General features: G+C 40.5%; 2 protein-coding genes across 2 annotated transcripts in view; one reads left to right on the forward strand and one right to left on the reverse strand.

Annotated features, from left to right (window-relative positions):
• Window positions 1-18,289, reverse strand: part of col4a2 (collagen, type IV, alpha 2) — a 68,024-nt gene extending 49,735 nt beyond the window's left edge. The window contains exons 1-3 of the mRNA XM_072396899.1: window positions 18,082-18,289; window positions 17,733-17,866; window positions 17,591-17,642 (exon numbers count right to left, since the gene is read on the reverse strand). Of these exons, the coding sequence (XP_072253000.1) occupies window positions 17,591-17,642; window positions 17,733-17,770 (90 nt within the window). The 5' untranslated portion in view covers window positions 17,771-17,866; window positions 18,082-18,289. The remainder of the gene's footprint in view (window positions 1-17,590; window positions 17,643-17,732; window positions 17,867-18,081) is intronic.
• An 89-nt stretch (window positions 18,290-18,378) lies between these two features.
• The window catches only part of col4a1 (collagen, type IV, alpha 1), a 48,100-nt gene continuing 45,663 nt past the window's right edge, over window positions 18,379-20,815 (forward strand). Inside the window, exon 1 of the mRNA XM_072396900.1 lies at window positions 18,379-18,591. Within this exon, the coding sequence (XP_072253001.1) occupies window positions 18,520-18,591 (72 nt within the window). The 5' untranslated portion in view covers window positions 18,379-18,519. The remainder of the gene's footprint in view (window positions 18,592-20,815) is intronic.

The following is a 20,815-nucleotide window of genomic DNA, read 5'->3' on the forward strand; positions in this document are numbered from 1 at the left end:
TTTGGTCCTTGGAATCACGAAAGCTGTTCAGATGAATATCTTTCTTGATAAGAAGTGTTGTTTTCATTGCCTCCCTGTTTTTATAGATGCACTGGTGCTTCGCTCCATAGCTGCACCAACACCTTTACTGCATTACACAGCTAATGAACAAAACAGCTGGGCCAACTTAATTCTTTCACAGGCTCAGTTTTTCTCTCTTTCATTCCCTCAGATTGCTGCATACACTTTGTACATTATTGCACAAATTAATTAATGTTAGTCTGACTTAGTGGATACTTATTATATTCTTTTTTTCAAAAACTGGCTATTCGAGTCCAAGAACTTACTGTATGATGTCCTAATGTAACACCATAAAAGACAAACTGGATACATCTAGTTTCTATAGTGTTCTATACATTTGCATTAACTGAAACTTAAAACTTGTATGTGTTGATTTTGTGGTATTCCTGAAACGTAATAATAGTGTTTCAGAGCATGTAGTTCACTCCTCTTCTTTAAGAATTTGCAGTTCCATCACTTTTTCTTGATAATGTGTCAAAAACATATCTCTAACAAGCATATCAAGGTCTGAGAACATAAAACATATCTGAGACCTTGACTCTTTTAGGGCATCAGGCTGGAAAGGCAATTTACGCTGTTGTCTAAAAGCAAGACGGCACCGGTTCAAATTCCAGCTGGGGCCATTCTGTGTGGAATCTGAGTGTTCTCCTTTGCCTATGTGGATTCTCTGCGGGTGCTCCAGCTTCCTGCCACAGCGTGAAAGATATGCATGTTAGATTAATTGGTGATAGTGAAATGATCATGAATGTGAGTGACTGGGGTTGTTCGTCTCTGTGTTGGTCCTGTGCAGGACTGGTGACTTTGTTAAGGATGTACGCTGCCTCTTGCCTTGTGACAGCTGGGATAGGCTCCACTGATGAAATTGGTATGGAAACTTAAGGACTTTTTTATTTCATCTATCTTTTTGTTTTACAAATTCATGCAGGATGCCACTCTTTTTACTCTAAAATTGTGCAAAACAACACAGATACATTTGTCTTGTTTTAAATCAACTTAAATTTTGTGCTTTTTAGAATCACTTCATCAGGTTGTATTTAAGTTAAGCATTCGTCCTGTGTTTTGTTGTTTCCCTGTACCAGCATACAGCACATTCAGACATCATGACGGTCGGTTTATGTGGATTGTTTGTGGTCATCCTGAGTCACCATGGTCTTGATTTTTCTGTGTACTGTTTAGATTAGATTTACCACAGACAAAACCATTTCCGACACTTCCTGCCAAAGTCAACAAGCAGCCAAAATCTACAAATATACACGAGAACAGGATGATGACAAGACAAAAACACAAAATAAGCTAAATAGGAGTTAAAAAATGTCTGATTTTGAGAGGGAGCTGGAACTAGGGAGGCTTCTTATGACTTTAGCCTCGAGACTGCTTCCAAGACTCCAAAACATAAGGATCGTAAGTGGATTTATAGTAGTTCAGAGCAGTCAGGAATGCACAAAAGCATGACTTACAAGATTAGGTCACACAGACAGATAATCTCAACATAGTTGAAACTATTTACAAATGGCTCCTAAAAGAAAACGTTTGGAAGGTCATGTTCGGAATAATCTTGAAACCAGAGTTCAGAGTGCTACATAAAACATCCTTCCATGGAATCCAAAAAATGCATCTTAAATAAGGCCTTAAACACAGGCACAGCTACACAGATCCTCATAATATGTCCATCAAGTTGACACACAGCTATGCATTCGACTGGCAAATTAGAGAAGATTCTACAAAGAATATTATAATAAAACTTTAAATATTTCAGAGACATGACCAGACTGAAAGATGGCCTTAACAGGGGGGAGTGTGACGAAGAAAGACACACTTTTGAGGACAATTTTCCACAGCAGATCTTGTGACCAAAATCTTTAGGATTCTTGTTTGTTACACAGATAATGTTTCATTTTCCCATTTAAACAGTCACAGACCTTGGATGATGGGAGTGACAAACTGCCTCTTTGAGCTCGTTTCTCAATTTTCATGCATGAAACAACAGAGGGAAGCGTAAACAGAGTTTGTGTGAGAGCCCTTGTGGACGAGGTATCAGATGAACAGAGATCACAGACTGTTGGCTGTCAGGACGAGCGTTTGATCTGCAACCGGTGGTGACACTTCACTAACTCACACGAACGAGTTGGACAACAGACAAAAAGACAGATATTACTGCTGTGATATCTGTAATGATAACTCTCAAAGTCACAACAGTTAACGGAAACCATCTCTATTCAACAGGGGACCATAAGTGGTTGATCTGTGGGTTGTTTGATAGGAGCTGCTGCTAACCTTGATGAGTGATCTGACCTGCAACCTTTCCACTTCAACCTTGGCAGTAAGGAATGTCTGATCCTAATGCTCACCTTTTTAGATGCTAATTTCCTTCAACAAGCACTCTCACAATGTAGAACATTGGGCTGCAGTAGTTCTCAGACATGAGTAAACTCCAACATCTGGATATGAGAGGACTAGTTAAGAGAAAACCAAGGCAAACAACGATGCCCATAAAAGGTGGTTAAAGCAGTTCTTGTTAATATACCCTTTCCCCACCAAAATCGGAGTATAGAAATAGAGTTTTTTAAAAAAAAAATCTCAGGTGCACCCACCAAAACAAGTCGATTAAATCCTTAAACATTACCAGTAACATTAAGTTTACTTTGTACATTACTTCCAGTAACTACCATCACTTTCTCCCAGTGGAGAAGCTTGTCAGCTATGACAAAAATTAAGGAATGTATCTCACTGTATCCTGCAGGCTATTTTAGGAGCTTCTAATAAGCAAAACTTTCTGAGATAATTAGACTAATTTAATTTATTCGAGATGTAATAGTTAGTAAATATGTTCTGTGCGAAAAGGGGAGCTGGGCTCACTCTTGCAGCCAAGAGTGCAACAACATCTTTGAGAATTAACTATGCACAGGGATGTTGGGTTACAATCATCTGATCAGAGCTGGAGCTGATAAATACCTGTAAATACAGGACAGTAATTTGATTAATTTATTCCACTCAAAAGCCTGATATACGTGGGTGTTTGTAAGTCTTTGACTACTGGGAAAAGGGCTTTAGTTAACCACTCCTTAACAATCTGAGCTTTCCAGAGTTCTAATGTTGGGATGTTTCCACAATAATGTTTTAAATGATGCATGTTGTAGCCTTGTCATCTCAAGTCCCTGTCCACCTCTAGATTGCTCCAAAATGACAATCAAAACTCAAAGTCTGTATGAGAAGGGCAGAAGGGTGTGACCATGGAGCTAAATATGACTGTCAGCCAGATTGCTCTCTGTTTAATTAAGCTTTGTCACTTAAATCAACTGGTAATGATTAGACATTAAAAAAAGACTTCACTAGAGTAAGAAAACCTCCTGGCTTGCCATAGAACAGATCATCTCTCTATGCTTTTTGCATGTTAGACATCTCAGTGGTGTATACACAAAATAAATCTCCAAAGAAACACTTTGAAGTCATGCAGAGTATCAGAAAATTCCCAATTCATACATAAAAAATGACACATAGGATAATTTATGAATGTCAGGATTCAGTTTGAACGTAGACAGGGCTGTAGACATGTTCATTAGACCGCAGATCTCACCGACTGCTTGACAAAGTTCTCATACACTGTCACCCCCAACATTTCATTCAGAGGTACTATTATCATTCTCAGCAAATGGCCATTTGGAGAATAAATGCCAACAAATGAGTCCAACTATATAGTTAAAAAAATTTAGAAATATCACAACATACATGTCTGGGATGCCATGATTCAGGTGAGAAGCTGTCCACTAATCTGAAGGTCAGTGGTTCCCTCCCCACCGAAAAAGACAAAGAGACAAAGAGAATCGAGCCAGAAATGGGCACTTTGTAAGGAAATGTATGCATGTTTTAATCTCTTCCATTCGTGAGTGTGTGTATATAATTTGGACACTATATGTGAGACCATTTGCCAGTGTTGTAATTTTCCAAGGTTACAGGTGCCCTCTGTCACAGTAATGAGACAGACGTCATGAAGAAAAGCTCAGAGTCGCTTAACTTGAAACACCTGGCCACAAGAGGATCTGAGGATGTGTACAACACATCTGTGATGGACACATGGTGAGAGATATCACTTGAAACGATATCTGCACCATGTCATACTCCCTTTGCAAGCTGAGAACCATCTCTGCGAATGAGTCTTTGAAGCAAGCTCTCCACTGAATCAAGAGGTAACTGAAAATAGCAGAAATACATTTTGTTGATGAGAATTCTTTTCTTGTTTCCATTCAGTTATCTTTTAAAACAGTGCAAAGCATTTTCTCATATCTCATATGCTCTGCAATAAAGAGTTTTGTAGCAACAGGCTTATGCACATCACAGTTTAAAGCCCAAAAAGGTGACTCTTTGAGTCTGGGCTGATTTCAAGTAGCCAGGATCAAGGCTTCGTCTTTTATCCAGTTCAAAGTCTGCTCAATCTGTGTGAAACAACGGAGCACGATCTCTAATGATATTTTGATTTGTTTCATCACACTGTTTATAGCCTTCCTGTAACCTCGGTAAATCCTGGAGAGCATAAGGAAAAATCTGGGTGAGGCTGCTCTAGATTTATGGGATAAAAAAAAAGGGAGGGGGGGATAAAAGCACATCCAAATGACCCCCGTGAATGTGAGAGGGAAGGTATGCACATAAAGCCACAAGGGTCTGTGTGTGTGAGAGATGACAAAAAGAGTGGGTGACCAATTCATGCTGGTCACTGTTGTTGTCTGGCTGCGTTATAGACATGTGGGCCGGGGGGGAAATTTTTCCCTCACCAATGTTAAGTCTTCAAAACTGTGACTAATGTTGTCGTCTACTTTCAGTTGCTTGATCTCTGTTTTGATAAATTCAGCAATCAAATCAGTTTTTGAATGCAGTTCCTACACCTTCAACAAAGGGTTTCTTACTCTTTAGCATACTACTAAATTGCAATTCTTGAAAAAAGGAAAAAAGAAAAGAAACAAAAAAAACAACCAAAGTGGATTAAAAAAGTGGGAAACATGTCAAAAGGGACAGTTTATAGTTTCTGTTCAACTTTGCCTTCCGGCGATTATCAAGCTGGATCAAAAAATCAGATTTTAACAGTAAAACAAACACACGCACACACAGAAGCCGGAAAGGCAAAACATCAAACACGACCATGTTTGCGCTGGTTTAGTTAAAGTGAGGCATGTCTGGGTATGACCTCAGCTGTACAAAAGGTCTCCGTTGCAGTGGAAATTCAGTCACAACCCTCCTGTCATTTTTTTTGTTTATCTCTTGATAAACAGCACAGCTTGTCTGTATCATCTCTTTACTTTACATTGTTACTTCTGCTTCCAGCTACACCATCAATGACTTCCTGCTGATGACAGGAAATGATGACATCTCTGTGTGCACTTATGAACCTGGGGAAAGACATGAAGATTTACGCTAATGGTGACGTGAGAAAAGGAAGGCCATTTAACTCGATTTGATCAAAGAAGGACAGTGTCACACCGTAATGAAGTGCGGGCCCCGGTGCGGTCACAGAGTCAGGAGAACAAGAACTCTTAGTTCAAACAAAAGTTTATTGGTTAACAGAAAATCTCACACAGAGGAAAAACCTGGCCTGGTGAGCAGGGAAGTCGGCCTGCAGGACCGGAACAAAAAAACCAAGGTAATCCAAGAACTGAAAATAATCCACAAAACACCAAGGGTCAGGATCCAGGTCGTGAACCAAACAGGCATAACAAATACATTAACACACGAGCAAAGAAAGGCGGAGAAGACCAGGTATTTAAACTAACGGGGCAATCAAGGGAAGATGGAACACAGGTGAGTTACGAACCAGGTGTCACAGCTGTGGCTGTGACAGACAGATTGCAACTTTCTTTGCAAAACACCTGATTCCAATTTAATTTAAAAAAACAACAAACTTCACAATAGGCTCCAGCCCCCCCGTGACCCCACCGACGGATTAAGCGGGTATAGAAAATGGATGGATGGAAGGAACATACTTCACAGACACATTCAGTCTTTACAATAAGACCAACAAGCAGGACCCCGAATCAAACATCATGTAGTGCAAAGACAATCTTTGTGTCCAAACTGAAGTAGAGAGCTGTAAAAGGTCAAAGGTGAGGCCACAATCATTTCCCAGATGAATCAGTCCAGAGCTGCTGTGCATGTGTGTTTATACACCGATTTGCACACCCATTTACTTGGCATCTGAATGTGCTTAAGGCGGAAATAAAGTCTTGTTTTACTTATGTAGACGTGGTATCAAGGGAAACTTCAGTGTGGGACCTCATATCCGTGGGATAACTCAACTGTGATGGTGAGCTCACTTGCCTTCAAGCTGATTCAGTGTCACTAAAATGTTCCAAGGGAACTGACAAAAAAGTACTGCATTATCAAATGACACACTGTTGCACCCAGGCTGGCAAAAGACAAGAGTTTTAGGCTATTTTCTAGTTTAGACATTCATACCCGTCAGGGACAAACTTCAGCTCCTTGAAATTAGAAATCCAGCCTTGAACACCCAGTCACAAACATCAAACCTTACATCGCATCCCTGGAGGAGACTGAAAGCTTAAGGTGACCGTTAGTTTTTTATGGAAGAAAAAGTATGACTGACTGTGATATAAATGGGGGATCAATAAAGTTTACATAGTAAAGCTTTTGGAAACCACGAACAACTCCAAACAACAAAAAAATCTTAATGCCAGCCAATAACTTTAGTGGCCTGAAGATCTGAAGGGGTACTTTTGATGTAAATGAAAAAAAGATATAAAGAAAGAAACACTGAAGCTTATTCTAGCACCCATTAAGTTCAGATGCTGTGAAATTTTGAGCTCCCTCAAAATGGGGCCCTGAGTCCATGTGCCAAGTTATGACAGATCAAAGCATTGTTGAGTTGGACCTCACTTCCTGTCGGATTTTTTCAGTGCTAATATCTATAGCCTATGACAAACAAACACTGTTCATATGATAACTTTGATCTTCAGCTCATCCGTGCCAACTCCGGTTCAGCCTGGTAAGAAATTGTGGCCTGTTAAATTTCTCAAACTGAAAAGCAATTGTGAATTTCCTTTACTGTTTAGATAATGTTTTTTTCATGATCATGGCGCAACGACCTGTAATAGACACGTGGTAAACGAGCTGAAAATCAAGTAGGGCAGCGGTGAAAAGGAAGTGCTGGGTCAGAAGGTTGGGGTCACTCTGTGGGGTGCAGGACATGACTTTATAGGAGAGCATGAACTAGAGCAAAGGGACCTGAAAGACAGGGCAGAGCAGAAACTCCCAAAGTACTCCCGTGGCTGAACTCCAGTGTAAACACAGCTCTGGTTTCTGCCCCAGGCTGACAAAGCTCGACCTTCCCTCTCCGTAACTGCCTCAGGTCACATACAGAGACTCGACTTCATTCCCCTGTGGACCACACTTTTAATCAGGGCCTCCTGCTGCAAATTGAGCAAAATTAACCTGGGATTAGACCCATTTCTGCCCCGGATCTTGATGCAAACATGACAACGTGTCGGACCTTGTTACATTGATAGTCCCACTGTGGCTCAACCCGTTAATAAGATGACCAATCGCATCCAGATGGGAGGATTCATTCAGTTACATGGAAACTTGAGAGGTCTGAGAAAAGCGATGTTTGCTGTTCTGCTCATGAGTAGACAAGGAAAGGGAGCACGAGGAAAATCTTGCAAAATATTGACCGAATGTTAAGAATGAGATAAGTTATCACACTTGATTGCAGTTCTTTTGTAGTGGGGCCCAATCATTAATGATCAGGATAGTAAGATAAGTGACCAGTGACAAAGAAGGCCAAAATGGTGGGCCAACTGAAGGACAGCTTGGTTTGAAACCAGCACGGTGTGAGACCAGACACAGTCTCCTAGACAGTTCTTGGTGCTACAGCAAAAAAAACGAAAAAAAACTTGTTGTTAACCTCGTGATGACGTTATGAGACAAGGCAGAAGATTACCAAAATGATAAAGATTCACTATGAATGTCTGCCCCAAGCTTCATGGCAATGCATCAAATAGCCGTTGAGATATAACTGTCTGAACCAAAGCGGTAACAGACCAACTTTCTATAAAAAGAAGAAAAATGCAGACGGGGCATGAGAGAGAGAAGAGAAACTGGACATGGTCACGTTAACGCAAAGTGCGCATTTAATTTCGCTAACATTCTTCCCATGACAAGAAATAATTCAGTCTAATCAATTAGACCACAGCTGCAATGGAAAGTAATGGTCTATGACTCCTTTCCAGGAGAAAAAAATGTGCAAAGCACAACAGTGAGATCAGTGAATGCCACCGCTTGATGATATGTAGTGACGTGATGGAGGATCTCATATCTTCTGCCACTGCCTCTAAAGCCTCTTTTTTTTAGCACTTCCCCACCATGAGTCAAATTCAAACAATGAGTCAAGGAATTGGAGAACTGCATGGGCACTTGTAGAACCAAGCGCTACGTAAGGAAATCCAGTCGTTTTGTGAGAGACGAGTGTGTTCTTTCTGTAAACACAGCTGAAGCAATCCTTCCATCTGAGCTCACTGAAGAGACAGATGGCCAGAGATGCACGTGTAGGAGGAGCAGGAGGGATAAGGAGGCAAACCGAGAGGAAGGAGGAGGAAGAAGAGGGAGGACAGACTGCCTGCCAAGTGTCCCGCTCAGGGATACATGGTGAAAGAGCGAGGGGACAGAGTACAGGGGAGATAAAAACCAGGGGCAGAATGAGGCTATAAAAGGAAGTAAGGGACAGCGCTGCACTGAAAGACTTGAAGCCTTGGTGGACAGGGAGGACAGAGACTTTGGAATTCTTTCAACACAGCTTGATTGGACCCCCGTGTCCCTCCATTAATCACTGTGAGATAGAGTAAGGGCAAAAGACAGGGCACATATACTGTATATGCAGAATAGAGGGATTTTCCAAAGAGAACCACAATCATTTTACAACCAAACTTCATTCCAAGTCAAATAAAGTCTCTGGCTAGCGCTTCTCACGCTTTACTGGAGAGCTGCGTCAGTCCACAAACTCTTAAGAAACACAAACAAACAAAAAGAAAAATATAGAACTAATGGCAATTACAGAGCGAGAATCTGACAAAACGTCAAATAATATTGTGAAATAATATTGTAATAGACATTGAACTTATCACCTCCCAGGATCAGATCTTCCATTAATACCATCAGTCTTCTGTTTTGCCATTCATTGTGGATGCTGTTTGTTTACTTTTGTTGTTACTTTCCCCGACTACCCGATTGACATTGTTTTAAATTTTTAAGTAAGTAAACAAACTTTATGTATTTATTCATTTTCTGCTCCATCTAAGCTGTGCTGCCATGTTGTTTTTAGAGAGAAGGGGCTTTCTTCCGGAACGTTTCCAAACAAACCATACTTATTCAGTCTTTATCTAATTGTGGTGTCATGAACTTTGACATTTAACATGCTAAATGAGGCCTGCAGAGTCTCAGAGGCAGTTTTCGAAAATCTGCGGTTCCTCTGAGCATTGCATGGTCTCTTGTGGTGACCTCGCTGGGACGTCCACTCCTGGGAAAATTAACAGGTGCCTTGAAAGTTTTCCACTTGTGAATAATCTTTCCTCTCTGTCGAATGACTACAAATTGCTTAGAAACAATCTTAAAACCGTTTCCAGATTGATGGGCAGCAACTATTGCCCTGTAAGATCATTGCTGATGTCTTTCCTCCTTGGCTTTGTGTTACCACACACCTGAACATTTCAGGTTTTATAGAGGAGCTCAAACTTGCAGATGATACTTACACTCTTAATTCCTTTGGAGGCAGCAAAGATCTACTCAGTTTTGAGGCCCCGCTTCTACATTTTAGTTTTTGTTGAATAAATAGGAAAAATATCACGTGTTGCTGTTCGTCTAAGGTAGTATTTTCATGAAATGAAGAGTCTGCTTCTGGGATGAAGCACACTGATAGGTAAGTGTAGACATTGTTGCTCCACATATTGGATTTCTGTGTGATAGAAGCAGTCAGTTTGGGCGAGTATAAATCTGCACATATGCTATACTGGAGAATGTATGACAGCAGGGCAGTGGTGCTGTGCGTCTGCTCGCTGTCACACATGACTAAGAATTAAAATGAAGCATGACTGTTGATTATCCATGAAACCAAACCACTGGAATTCCTACATCCGCGTAGCCCCCTACACTGAACTTATCCTAAATCGTATCCAAAATATCCAAATAATTAATCAATATCAAAAAACACCTAAAAAGCAATGATGGATAAGGGGTCCATAAAAAATGATGGTGTACAACTATGTGTATGTTTATGAAGTCATTACATTTTAATGCACTTAGGACTAGAAAGTCCCATTAATGTGACCAAGGCACACGCCGGGGCAGCATGCATCCATGTTTAGAAATGGGATCATGCCACAGGGACTGATCTAAAGTTTGAACAATTTTTTTATAAACACCCAAACCATAAAACACCCCCTCACATCACATTTACATTCCCTTCTCATTCACAGGTTACTTCATCCACTTTTAAAGCGTGGACAGGGCAGAGTTTACATTATGATTATAAAGCTCAGTAAACTCGAGAGTAGTAAAAAACTATGTGGGGTCCGGCAGGGCTGTAAAGAAACTCTGACACATTTAACTCCACCTCCCTTCCTTTTCCTGTTTAGAGAGCTTCTCTGGATAATCTATTTTCTCTTCACACAATTCTGCCTGCACTCAGGATGTTTCTCATAAAGTCAAACTTCACTAAGCCCACACACTTAAACTGAGCCCACACTCTCTGCACGTGCATGAAGGAAAATGAGTTTCGCACATCCTGTCGACAAGGAAGAGCAAATTGCCGGACTAATTCGAGACATGTTTCAGTAACCTACAACACATGGGCTGATTTACTCCTCTGTTTAATTGGTTTCGTAATTGCAGATGCTCTCTGGTTTAGAGAGGTTATTTGTATACGACAGCCAAGAGCAACTAGCCCTTCCTCAGGCGAACAATGCCGAACTGCTGAGATCAATCAAACAATCACCACCACCAAGTTACATTTGCAAGAAAATAAGAGATGCACCTAATGTACTTCCCTTCGCATGTGAGCACTCACATGCACATGCCCTTCTAACGCCAGACGCAACACAGAAAAAATGCAGAAAGGTCACAAGGTCTGTCTCTGAGGTGAGGCCAACACCTCAGTGGAAACTGCCTGCCCCCTCTGCTCCAGCCTCTCACACCACACATAAACGCACATACACACCGCTGACAGGGAAGCCCCATGCTTCTCATCCGAGGCAGTGGCTTCCTGCATATCAGCACAATGGGCTCTTCCCTTGATTGTCAAAGCCGGTATTTTCGCAGTGGATGTGCTGGCCATTTTTCTACTCTTATCATCGGCAGACATCTTCCCCTCGCCCCGGACGTGTACCTTCCTCCTTGGTAAAACAATCGCATCCGAGAGGTCAGTCACATGGCTACTTTACATTTGGTGATCCCCTATCATGCACATCATTAATTTACAACCCAGGTGACCTGCACTGCAGTGTAAGTCATGGAAACTTTCCACGACCGTTTTTCAATTTTCTTATGGATATTCAAAACACACTCATTTGGATTTAGTTTGACCATGTGGTCGCAACGGAATCCCAAGCCAAGAAGACACATGTAGAAACAACATCCATCACAATCATTCACTTAGCAGAAAAAAAGGGTAATTGCTAAAGCAGACATTGCTGCTGGGCTTCCAGGTAGAAGACTGTGGCCAAAAACTCCCAATGCCTGTATTACCCCCCCCCTAATTCCATCAAGTTCACACACATCTTGAAATATATTCTAAAACACATGAGAATCAAAGCCTCTTGAAGGGACCTATAAGAAACATCCTGTTAACATTACTGCCTCAAGAGCCTTCCTTCCTACGCCAACAGACACTGTATTTTGTGTGCATGTTTGATGTGTCTGAGTGAAGTGGTGGTGGTTAAATACTTCCATATAATCATGTTGGTGCTCTCATGAATCTAGAATATCTTCTCAGTTTTCCAGTGAGGATATGGCAGCTCCATGTGGAGTCACAGCAGCAAGGTGGTGGAACAGAAACTGTCCCAAAGACCCACCAGAGTCAAAGCAGATTAAAGTTGAATTTAAGGGTTCAGCTCACTTTAAACAGATCCAGATGGATCTGAGGAATGCTAACAGCAACAAAAATATTCAACTAAAGAATATATAGTATGACACCTAAATGAAACACAAAACAAACACATGTAAAGGGTGTTCTGATCAGGTTCTCTGGGATCCATCACCAATTTCAGCCGATGCAAATAATCTAATCAGGATCAATGTGATGTATTGTGTATTTTTGTTTACAAATCTAGTTTTTCTTAACAAAAATGTATGTTAGCATTTTGTTTAGATATGAGAATGTATCTAGCGACTGTTGATTTATTGTAAGGCCACATGTTCATCGCCGTTTTCTTGTAAACCACAGCAGCTTGTGCTTTTGTGTGGTCTAAAATATGCCACTTTTCATGAAATAATAATCAGAATAAAAGCTTAATGTGAACAACACACAAATATAACAATGCACTGCAACAAATTCTTGTGGCATCCCACAAGAATTTGTCTTAAGCTCCTGTAACTTTATCGTAACTTTATCGTCACCAGTCAGCTTCACACACTACACACAAATAAGAATCTGCACACACTTAATAATGTCTGCACATACGCCTGTGGCTTGATGTGCTGACATTATTAAGTGCGTGCAGATTCTTATTTACAAGCTTTACTCTTGTGTGAGACCTGACTCAGATATGAAGCTTTCATAGGACAAAACAATGGGAAGGGCTTACATGCTGTATGTAGCCCTTTTGTATTAGTCCCTATTACACCAGAGCTGAGGAAGCCTCTGACTGAAGACACTGTTTGTTATGCATATTGTTGCATAGAGAGTGTGCAGTGTTGTCCACTACGTTGAAGAGCCTTTCAATGTTCTTTCCATCAGCTCAAGGGCCTCCAGAAAAGTCCCAAACATAGAGCCAACTGGCTTTATCGGTATGTTGTTTTAAGCTAACAAAAATAAAAATGTTTTGCTACTGCCAGCTTCTAAAAATTTGTTGAATTACATGCTGGTTGACTTTCCGATCAATAAACATCCATTTAATTTAAGCCTTTGACAATTATTTTTCACACAATGATAATTAAAGTCTCACAGATCCAAAGTTTTAATAAGTTTGAATAATCTTATAGCCTTACGATATAGAATAAATTTCCATTAAAGAAAGCAAGCAATGGGGATTTGTTGTGATTTGGCACTACATTTTTAGAACTGAACCGAATTGAACAGTAAAGGCAAATGTTAAAAGTACCTTCACCTTCCTCATCTGCTCAGCGCGGACAGAAAATGTACAGTATTGTCCAGTCTTTCCTCATCTATATCAACGAAGCCAAGCATGGCTAGTTTTGGCAATATAAGGGCAGCAAGCATCTGAAGCCCAACATGTTGCACAGATGTTACTTAATCTGGAAACAGAGGTAATCAAATCAGATGAGTAACGGTTAAATAACTGACCAACATCCAAAAAGAAGAATCAAAACAGCAGACGTACATATCCAGTGAAGGCCAGCACGACCGAGCATGTATTAATACCTCCCTGTGCCATTTTCGTGTGTATTTTGTTTTCTTAAAATATTAGGTTAATTCTTCTCGTTAGTTTGAGAAATCTGCCTTTGATTTCTGCATATGGGATCATATAACAAATGATCGTGATTACAAATACTTTGTTGTTTGATGATTAAGGAGAGAACTTGAAAATGAGTCCCGGTTAGTTTCATCACGCCTGATTTCAGCTTTCAAGATTGCTGTCATGACGGCTGGGGAGGATCAATATAAAAAAACTGAATTAAAGGACGAGAGTTTAGTCTTGTTTGCAGCAGTTAAGTTATTATCCAGCAGCTGCTCCCATAAAACAAATCGCTGGAGTTACTGCTAAAATGTCACGTATGCATACTGGCATGACACCCCCGATGTCTGATAACTATAGAAGGAAATCCTTTTGTTTTCGTATGAATGCAAAATAATGATCACGACAAAAGGCTCTTTGTTATGCTGATATATCAACATAAATTCCCAACAAAGGAGCTTTGTTGTCTTGAGATGAACTCTTGGTCTCAACCACCTTAGCCACCTTTCTCTATGACGACCAACTTTTCATGCCACCTTTGACTGGCTGTTGGGAACGATCAGAACATTTTCCATGTTGTACTTTATCCCGCCAACAGTCTTCATCACGGAGGCTCAACCGGTCACGCCAACACAGTGAAGCACATCAGGCAGAGGAATGGCAAATTTGTGGGAATCATAAATAAAATCGTATGAAAAATATCTTGAGTTATGCTTTCAGTAGGCAGAGGAATCCCTTAATACAAATCATTACGTGGACACAGATGGTGGGAACCAGTTGAACAGTGATTTGGTTTAAAGAAGTTAAACAGTCCCATGAGTCAGATGTAAATCTGATATTAAACAGAAACATATTTTCCAAGAGGCAGCTGAGATGAGAAATTCTTGATGGGAATCACAAGTGACATGGTGTTTCACGAACACTTTTTCCATGTAAAATACCTTCAACCACCTCGTTACCAACAACCTATGGCTTCTGAAACCGTCTCCATACTCTATTATGCTTTCAACAGCCTCTGCAATGATTACAGATGGAAACATCCAACTTAAAAGTCAGATGCTGGTTGTACGTCACACCAAGAAAGGGAAGCTATTTTAAGAAATGTGTTTAAGCTTTGTGAGATGTTTCTCCATTTGACAGTTAACTTGTCTGTGAAGAGCACATGGGTTGTGTCAAACTAAATTTAGCCTGTCGTCTCCCGGTATCGTGGCCTTGGGGAGAAACTGAACAATACACAGAGGAGTTGAGCGGTGTCACATGCTTTTTTAATCAAGTCCTGACCATATTTGATAAGAGCATGGGACAACAGGGCCTTTTCATCACAGTCTAGATAATAACTTTTCATCTGGGAGCCTTGAGTATGATATTAAATATTTTGGAGCATCGCCAAACAGCTGACGTCCTGCACAAGCATAGAAACACAGTGAGCACATGGATTCTACATCAAACACGTGGGCTTGATAAAAGGTAAAAACAAAAAAGACTCTGCCACTTGAATTTTTAGAGCAACTTGTATCAGCACATAAACGAAAGCTTTTGTGCTTACATGGGCTTTTGACCAAGGGGCTTTTCTGGGTTTTACCAGAAATACGTGTTTTGTTGGTGTGTGTTTTCATGTGTACTTCCATAAAATCTCTCAGCATAGCACTGGTTTTTCAACAGATGTGTATTGCAATATTAGTGACAAAACTGTTTCTCCACGGCTGCTGGCAAAAAGATAAAAGGCCTCCAAGTCAAACTCGTGTTCAGTGTAGGTGTTCAGTTCAGTGAGTCCCACACCATTTGACCATGTGACGTGCACACAAACATTCAACAGTTTGGTTTGAGGTTAACCTTTAAAGAGAACATATGGAAACAAAATCCCTTATTTTGTATGCTTGAAAAGAACCCCTCTCATTTTGTTTTGGGAACCCTAGAACTGAAATGACATCATTCAGTGAACCTTTTCGATTTACAGGGGAAACATACATCTCTTCTATCTTTATCTCTGCCTGATTTCAACTTCAGATGATGCTGCATTTGCTGTATCTTCAAAGTGAGAAGTTTTTCCATTAACATCAAGCCTCACCATTAGATATCTTGTTCATTCAATATAATAAATAAATGTTTTATTACTGACAAGGAAATCTTGACTTCTAATTAACTTCTTTAATCTATTTTTTACTAGTCGGAAGTTCTGATATCCCATTTGTCGCTGAATGCACCATCAATAGGCACTGATAATAGCTCTTTCAAAAACAAACATTGGTGAAATATTGGATAAATAACATAACAGTTCTTAATGTTAGCTGATTGATAAAATAAAGATAAAGAAAACTGATGAACAGAGCAACCACAAATGAGGGCAATTATTTATTTGATCACTGTGGTGTGATCTGAGCTTTCAGGATATTTACTGTATGCTACTCTTACTATAATAACATGGTCCAAGGGTTGTGAAAAAAGACACACTTTAAGAGGCAGACCCCTAGAAAGTGAGAGGTAGAGTGGTGACTCCCCCCCTGAAAAATTATACGCTGCTGTGCTATTTTGACTAAAGCCTGACGTTTAATCAAGACCTCGAGATGTGTCTGCTTGTGAAAAAATGGGCATAATAGGTCTACTTTAACTGTCCAATTTGGGATGGCCAGCGAATGACATCCCCGTAACAAAAATAGAACCCTTTCAATAACGTATGGCATCTACTTTTGTTTGCTGAGAAACTAACCTTAACTTTAATTCCACATTAAGCATGCACCATACAGCCATAACATTAAAACCACGGGTTACTTGAGTGACACTGCTCATCTTGTTGCAAAGGAAAGCACAGCTGGGAAAAACTGCCTCCTGGCAGTCACATGGACGTTACTTTGACACTTGACATATACTTTGACATTTTTGCAGTGCACTCGCACCCCCATATGGTAAGAGAGGCTCCCCCAACAGTAGCAGCTTCCTCCCATGAGGACAGCAGTGGGCCCCAGAAAAACGACAGAGGAAGTACTCGAAGAACATGCCAAAGAGTCTGAGGTGGGCTCTGACGGAAGCAAGCCTAGTCCACAAAGAAACCACCCCACAACCCACAGGGCCCAATGGATCTATTACTAACATCCTGGTACCAGACCCTCTAGGACATTCTTAAGTGCTCAATGTCTACACCTTGACTGGTTGGGGCTTTTTCAGCAGCCAAAGGAGAACATGAGTAATGTTAGTTATAACGTTATGGCTGATTGGAGAATATTACAGAGTTAAAAAAAAGAGAGAAATGCTGTAAAGACTTTTTCAAAATGTTCTTTTTCCAGGTGATGAGGTATCTTATGGGATCTGTTTTGCTATGTATAAAGAATATCATAGTTACTCGAGGTAATCCATTACAGCTATGCCTTTTTTAAAAATTTTGTCATTACCATTATGCATCCATTCAGATGTGATGATGTGCTCTCATTTCAACAAAAATAATTTGGTACTTAAGAGTAACTTGGTAACATTGAAGCAGACCGTGTAAAAGCCCTGAAAGGTCAATAACTTATGCAGCCTACAGAGGTCATGACCCTGCCTCTCACAGGGTCAAGAGAGGTCAATTGAAACACAACATAACCAGACTTGAGTATTCCGTTTCTGTTTGTTCGATTTGCAAAAACAAAACAGCTGGTAGAATTGCAACATGAGTCACTTCACCACAAACTGTCTTGACATTTGTTGCTTGCTGATCTCTGTACCAGGATACAGAGCCAAGAATCCACCTACTGGTGGAACTCCCCAACCCACCCGGGACACTCCCACTGGTAACGCACTGTGTCTGTCTGCCTCGCAACTCCAACCAAGACACTGGGTTTATTTTTTTCTGTCGTAATTCTCAGCAGGCTGCAGTGTTTTAACTGAAAACTCTCAAACAAAATCAATAACACGTGGGCGATAAAACTTACTGCGTACACCCCCGAGGTGAAGATGGTGACGGAGAGGCACAGAAGCAGCAGCCTGTTGATGAGAAATTCCAACGTGAAAAAACGCTAATAAATAAATGGGCTGGTGACGACGTGCTGTAAAACGAGATCGTGTAACTTTTACCTCAAATTGTTGTGCCCTCTGTTGCGCTGCCGGTGCATGGTCCCTCTCACACGAACCGCAAACTCAAATCTCACGCCGCTTCTTCACTGTCAAACACTTACAGCATGACTATCCGACCTGAGGCAGATTGACACCTTCAATATAAATAATCCATGTTAACAGTGAATCCATACACCAAATGCGTCAGTGTATACAACTTTATTTTCTATTTTTTACTAGGGTTTCCAACATGCGTCTTGCTCGTGAGAAAGTACTGTCACTGACACACAAACACAATATAATCGTTTGTCTAATAATATAATAGTTTGTCATTCGTTTGTGATCGGTTTGATAAAAATGCACAACTTACTGTCGACTCAGTCACGCGCGCAATGGCGAGTCGAAGGAGGTATCTCTGGGGGGAAGATGCTCTGAATCCGAGGCTTAAAAGTTTCAGAACCTGCGGCGCAAAAAATAAAAAATAAAAGCGCTACAAATATTCTTGCAAAAGCACAAAAGTGTACCGAGTAGTCCCTCTCCTTACCGAGAAAAGTCAAAGTGTTTGTAACAGCAACGGTTGAGTCCGTTTGCATGTGCGAGGGTGGTCGTTTTGGGGAGGGGGGTGTGGTGCAGCAGAAACAAGGCAGAGTTGCATTGATCAGAACCTCACATCGTCTCGGATAAAGATGCAGCTAAACGTGCTGTCCCTGCTCTGCCGATAAGATTCGAGTTACCTGAAAACAGAGGACAAGGAGCGGTTAACAGGTGGCTGTTTGTGCGCACAGAGCCTCTACAGCGCGCCGCTACAATGCTGTTACCGTCCGGCACACTGTTACTGCTGGCGGCTCTCTGCTCAATAATAGATCTAACTGGGGCTGAGGTAAGTGGACTTACAATTTCGATGTGTTTACTGATTAACCTGCGCAGGAAATATCTTTTGAACCGCGTCTGGTTCTGTTGTCAGCTCTCAGCAGAGGAGAAGCCTCCTCTTGTGCACAAAGTCATGCTGTCTTAAGTCTTTTGCTAAAGTCTGCTTATATATTTATCAGTTTAATAAGCATTTGGCTCATCATCACTTAGACATTCGCTATGTAGAGATTTTCATAGTTATTTGTTGTACGCTAGTTTTAGATTCAGAATCAGAAAAATCTATTTTTCCCAGAAGAGCAAGTCAGTAACTTTTTTTTAGGTTGGGCTCTATCATGCCTTTCTAAAACTTTCTGTTGGAGCTACATAGTCCAGCCTTCTCCACCTCTGTTGGAGAGGAGCAGAGTGAGGGTGGGAGAGGGTGGGGCACATAAGCCTACAGTAGCTGCAGTTTCTGTGTGTGTGTGTGAGTGTGTGTGCGTGTCTGTTAGATAGGACGGTCTGGCAAAGTAATAATAGACGCAGATATATGTTTGCAGTTAGTCATTGGTACGTTTAGATAATCCACTGAAGATAGTTGTTATTTTTTAATGTTTTAATGATTTCACTCCACAGTCTAGACAATGAAAGAAAGTTTAGACTAGCTGCGGTTTTTCAGGACAGTTTTGTCAGCTGTGTTTCTGTATTGAGAGAGGATGTGTCTGTCAGCATGTCTGTTTTCTCTGGGAAATAAAAGTCCTCAGGAAGAAAACTACCAAGCTCTGAGTGACCCTGTTATACTTCTGTTAGCCAGCTCTCATCTCAGTTCACGAAATACAAAGTTTTGATGCTTGACATGAGCTAATACATTTGAGAAATGTACACATATTTACCTTAAATGTCTATCAATAGTCCTTTCAAACCTCCAGGTTTGAGGCAGATGTCACAAACTATAGCAGTTACACTCTCTTCTCTAAGAATGAGTTCTAAATTACTGATGAGATTGACTATGATTTCTCATTTTGTCACTCGCAAACATGGATGCACTGATGCATGGCACAAACCTCCACTATCCACTTCTAAATTCTTTCTGGTGTGCATCAAATTCAATGTGCTCCAAGTTAATTTGTTTTCATTGGAATAGTTGTGCAGAGTGCAGACATGAGATTCAGGTTTTTAATTTCCTTTTTATGCCTACTCTGATGTCAAGTGGCAAAAGATGGGTGACTATGTGTAAATCATACTTAGGATCGACAGAGATCTACAAAGTGCCATGAGGTGTCACTGTTTAAAGCAGAAGGTATTTGTTGTCCCATAAATACCTTCTGCTTTAAACAGTGAAAAAAATATAAACTATAAAAAAAATATGTATGTATGTATATATATGCCTTTTGTTCTGTTCTCTGTCAAGATGATCCTACAATGATTTTCAGTGGCAACAACGCGTTTGTCATACCTCAGAACTTTTCTCCCAGTTTTCCTTCTTTAAGAAGGGCTTATTGACAGCCACCCTTCCATGAAGACCATTTCTGATGAGGCTTCAGTGAACAGTGGATGGGTCAACTGAAGGTCCAGATGCATTTCTCAGGTCCTGTGTCTGGTCTCTGCTGGATTTTTTTTTCCTTCTTTCTTAAGGGCATCACTTTCAGATACTGTTCATCTGTTGTAGATAGTTTCTTCGGCTTGCCACTTCTTCTTTTGTTCTCTAATTGTCCAGTTTCCTGAAATATTTCAAGGACACACTGTACATCAAGCTGAGACTTGCCAAGTTTTCAGCTAATAGCGCTTCAGAAATCACCTTGTTGAAGCTAAAGTACTATTTTACGTCTGTCTAACCTTTATCTTTCATCATTTATGTTGAGGCAATTAAAGAAATAGGAACAAATTATGTATATTTGCAACAGGTTGCTTGCAACAAAGCAAAAAAACTGTTCTGTATTGTCTGTTATGTACAGACACAACACTGGCTCATCCCTTGAGTTAGATGTATTTTTTATGCCTGAATGATCAATGGGTCAGTGTTAATTGGATTAAAAATAAAGAAACAAAAAATTACTCTGGAAATGGTCATGTACAAGGTCTGGATTGAAAATGAGTGAAGAAACAATCAATTTCTAAAGAAGAACTGTGACAGAAATCCTGGAGAACTGTTGATCAAGACCACTTTGAGAGATTACAAGAAGGTGTGGGTTTATGGAAGCAGTGTATAAAGAAATGAGAGTTGACTCAAGTCTTATGTACAGTATCGTATGTGTAAT

Source organism: Leuresthes tenuis, unplaced genomic scaffold (assembly GCF_036924035.1).
Source record: "Leuresthes tenuis unplaced genomic scaffold, fLeuTen1.0.hap1 SCAF_12, whole genome shotgun sequence".
In the NCBI taxonomy this organism is placed as follows: Eukaryota; Metazoa; Chordata; class Actinopteri; order Atheriniformes; family Atherinopsidae; genus Leuresthes; species Leuresthes tenuis.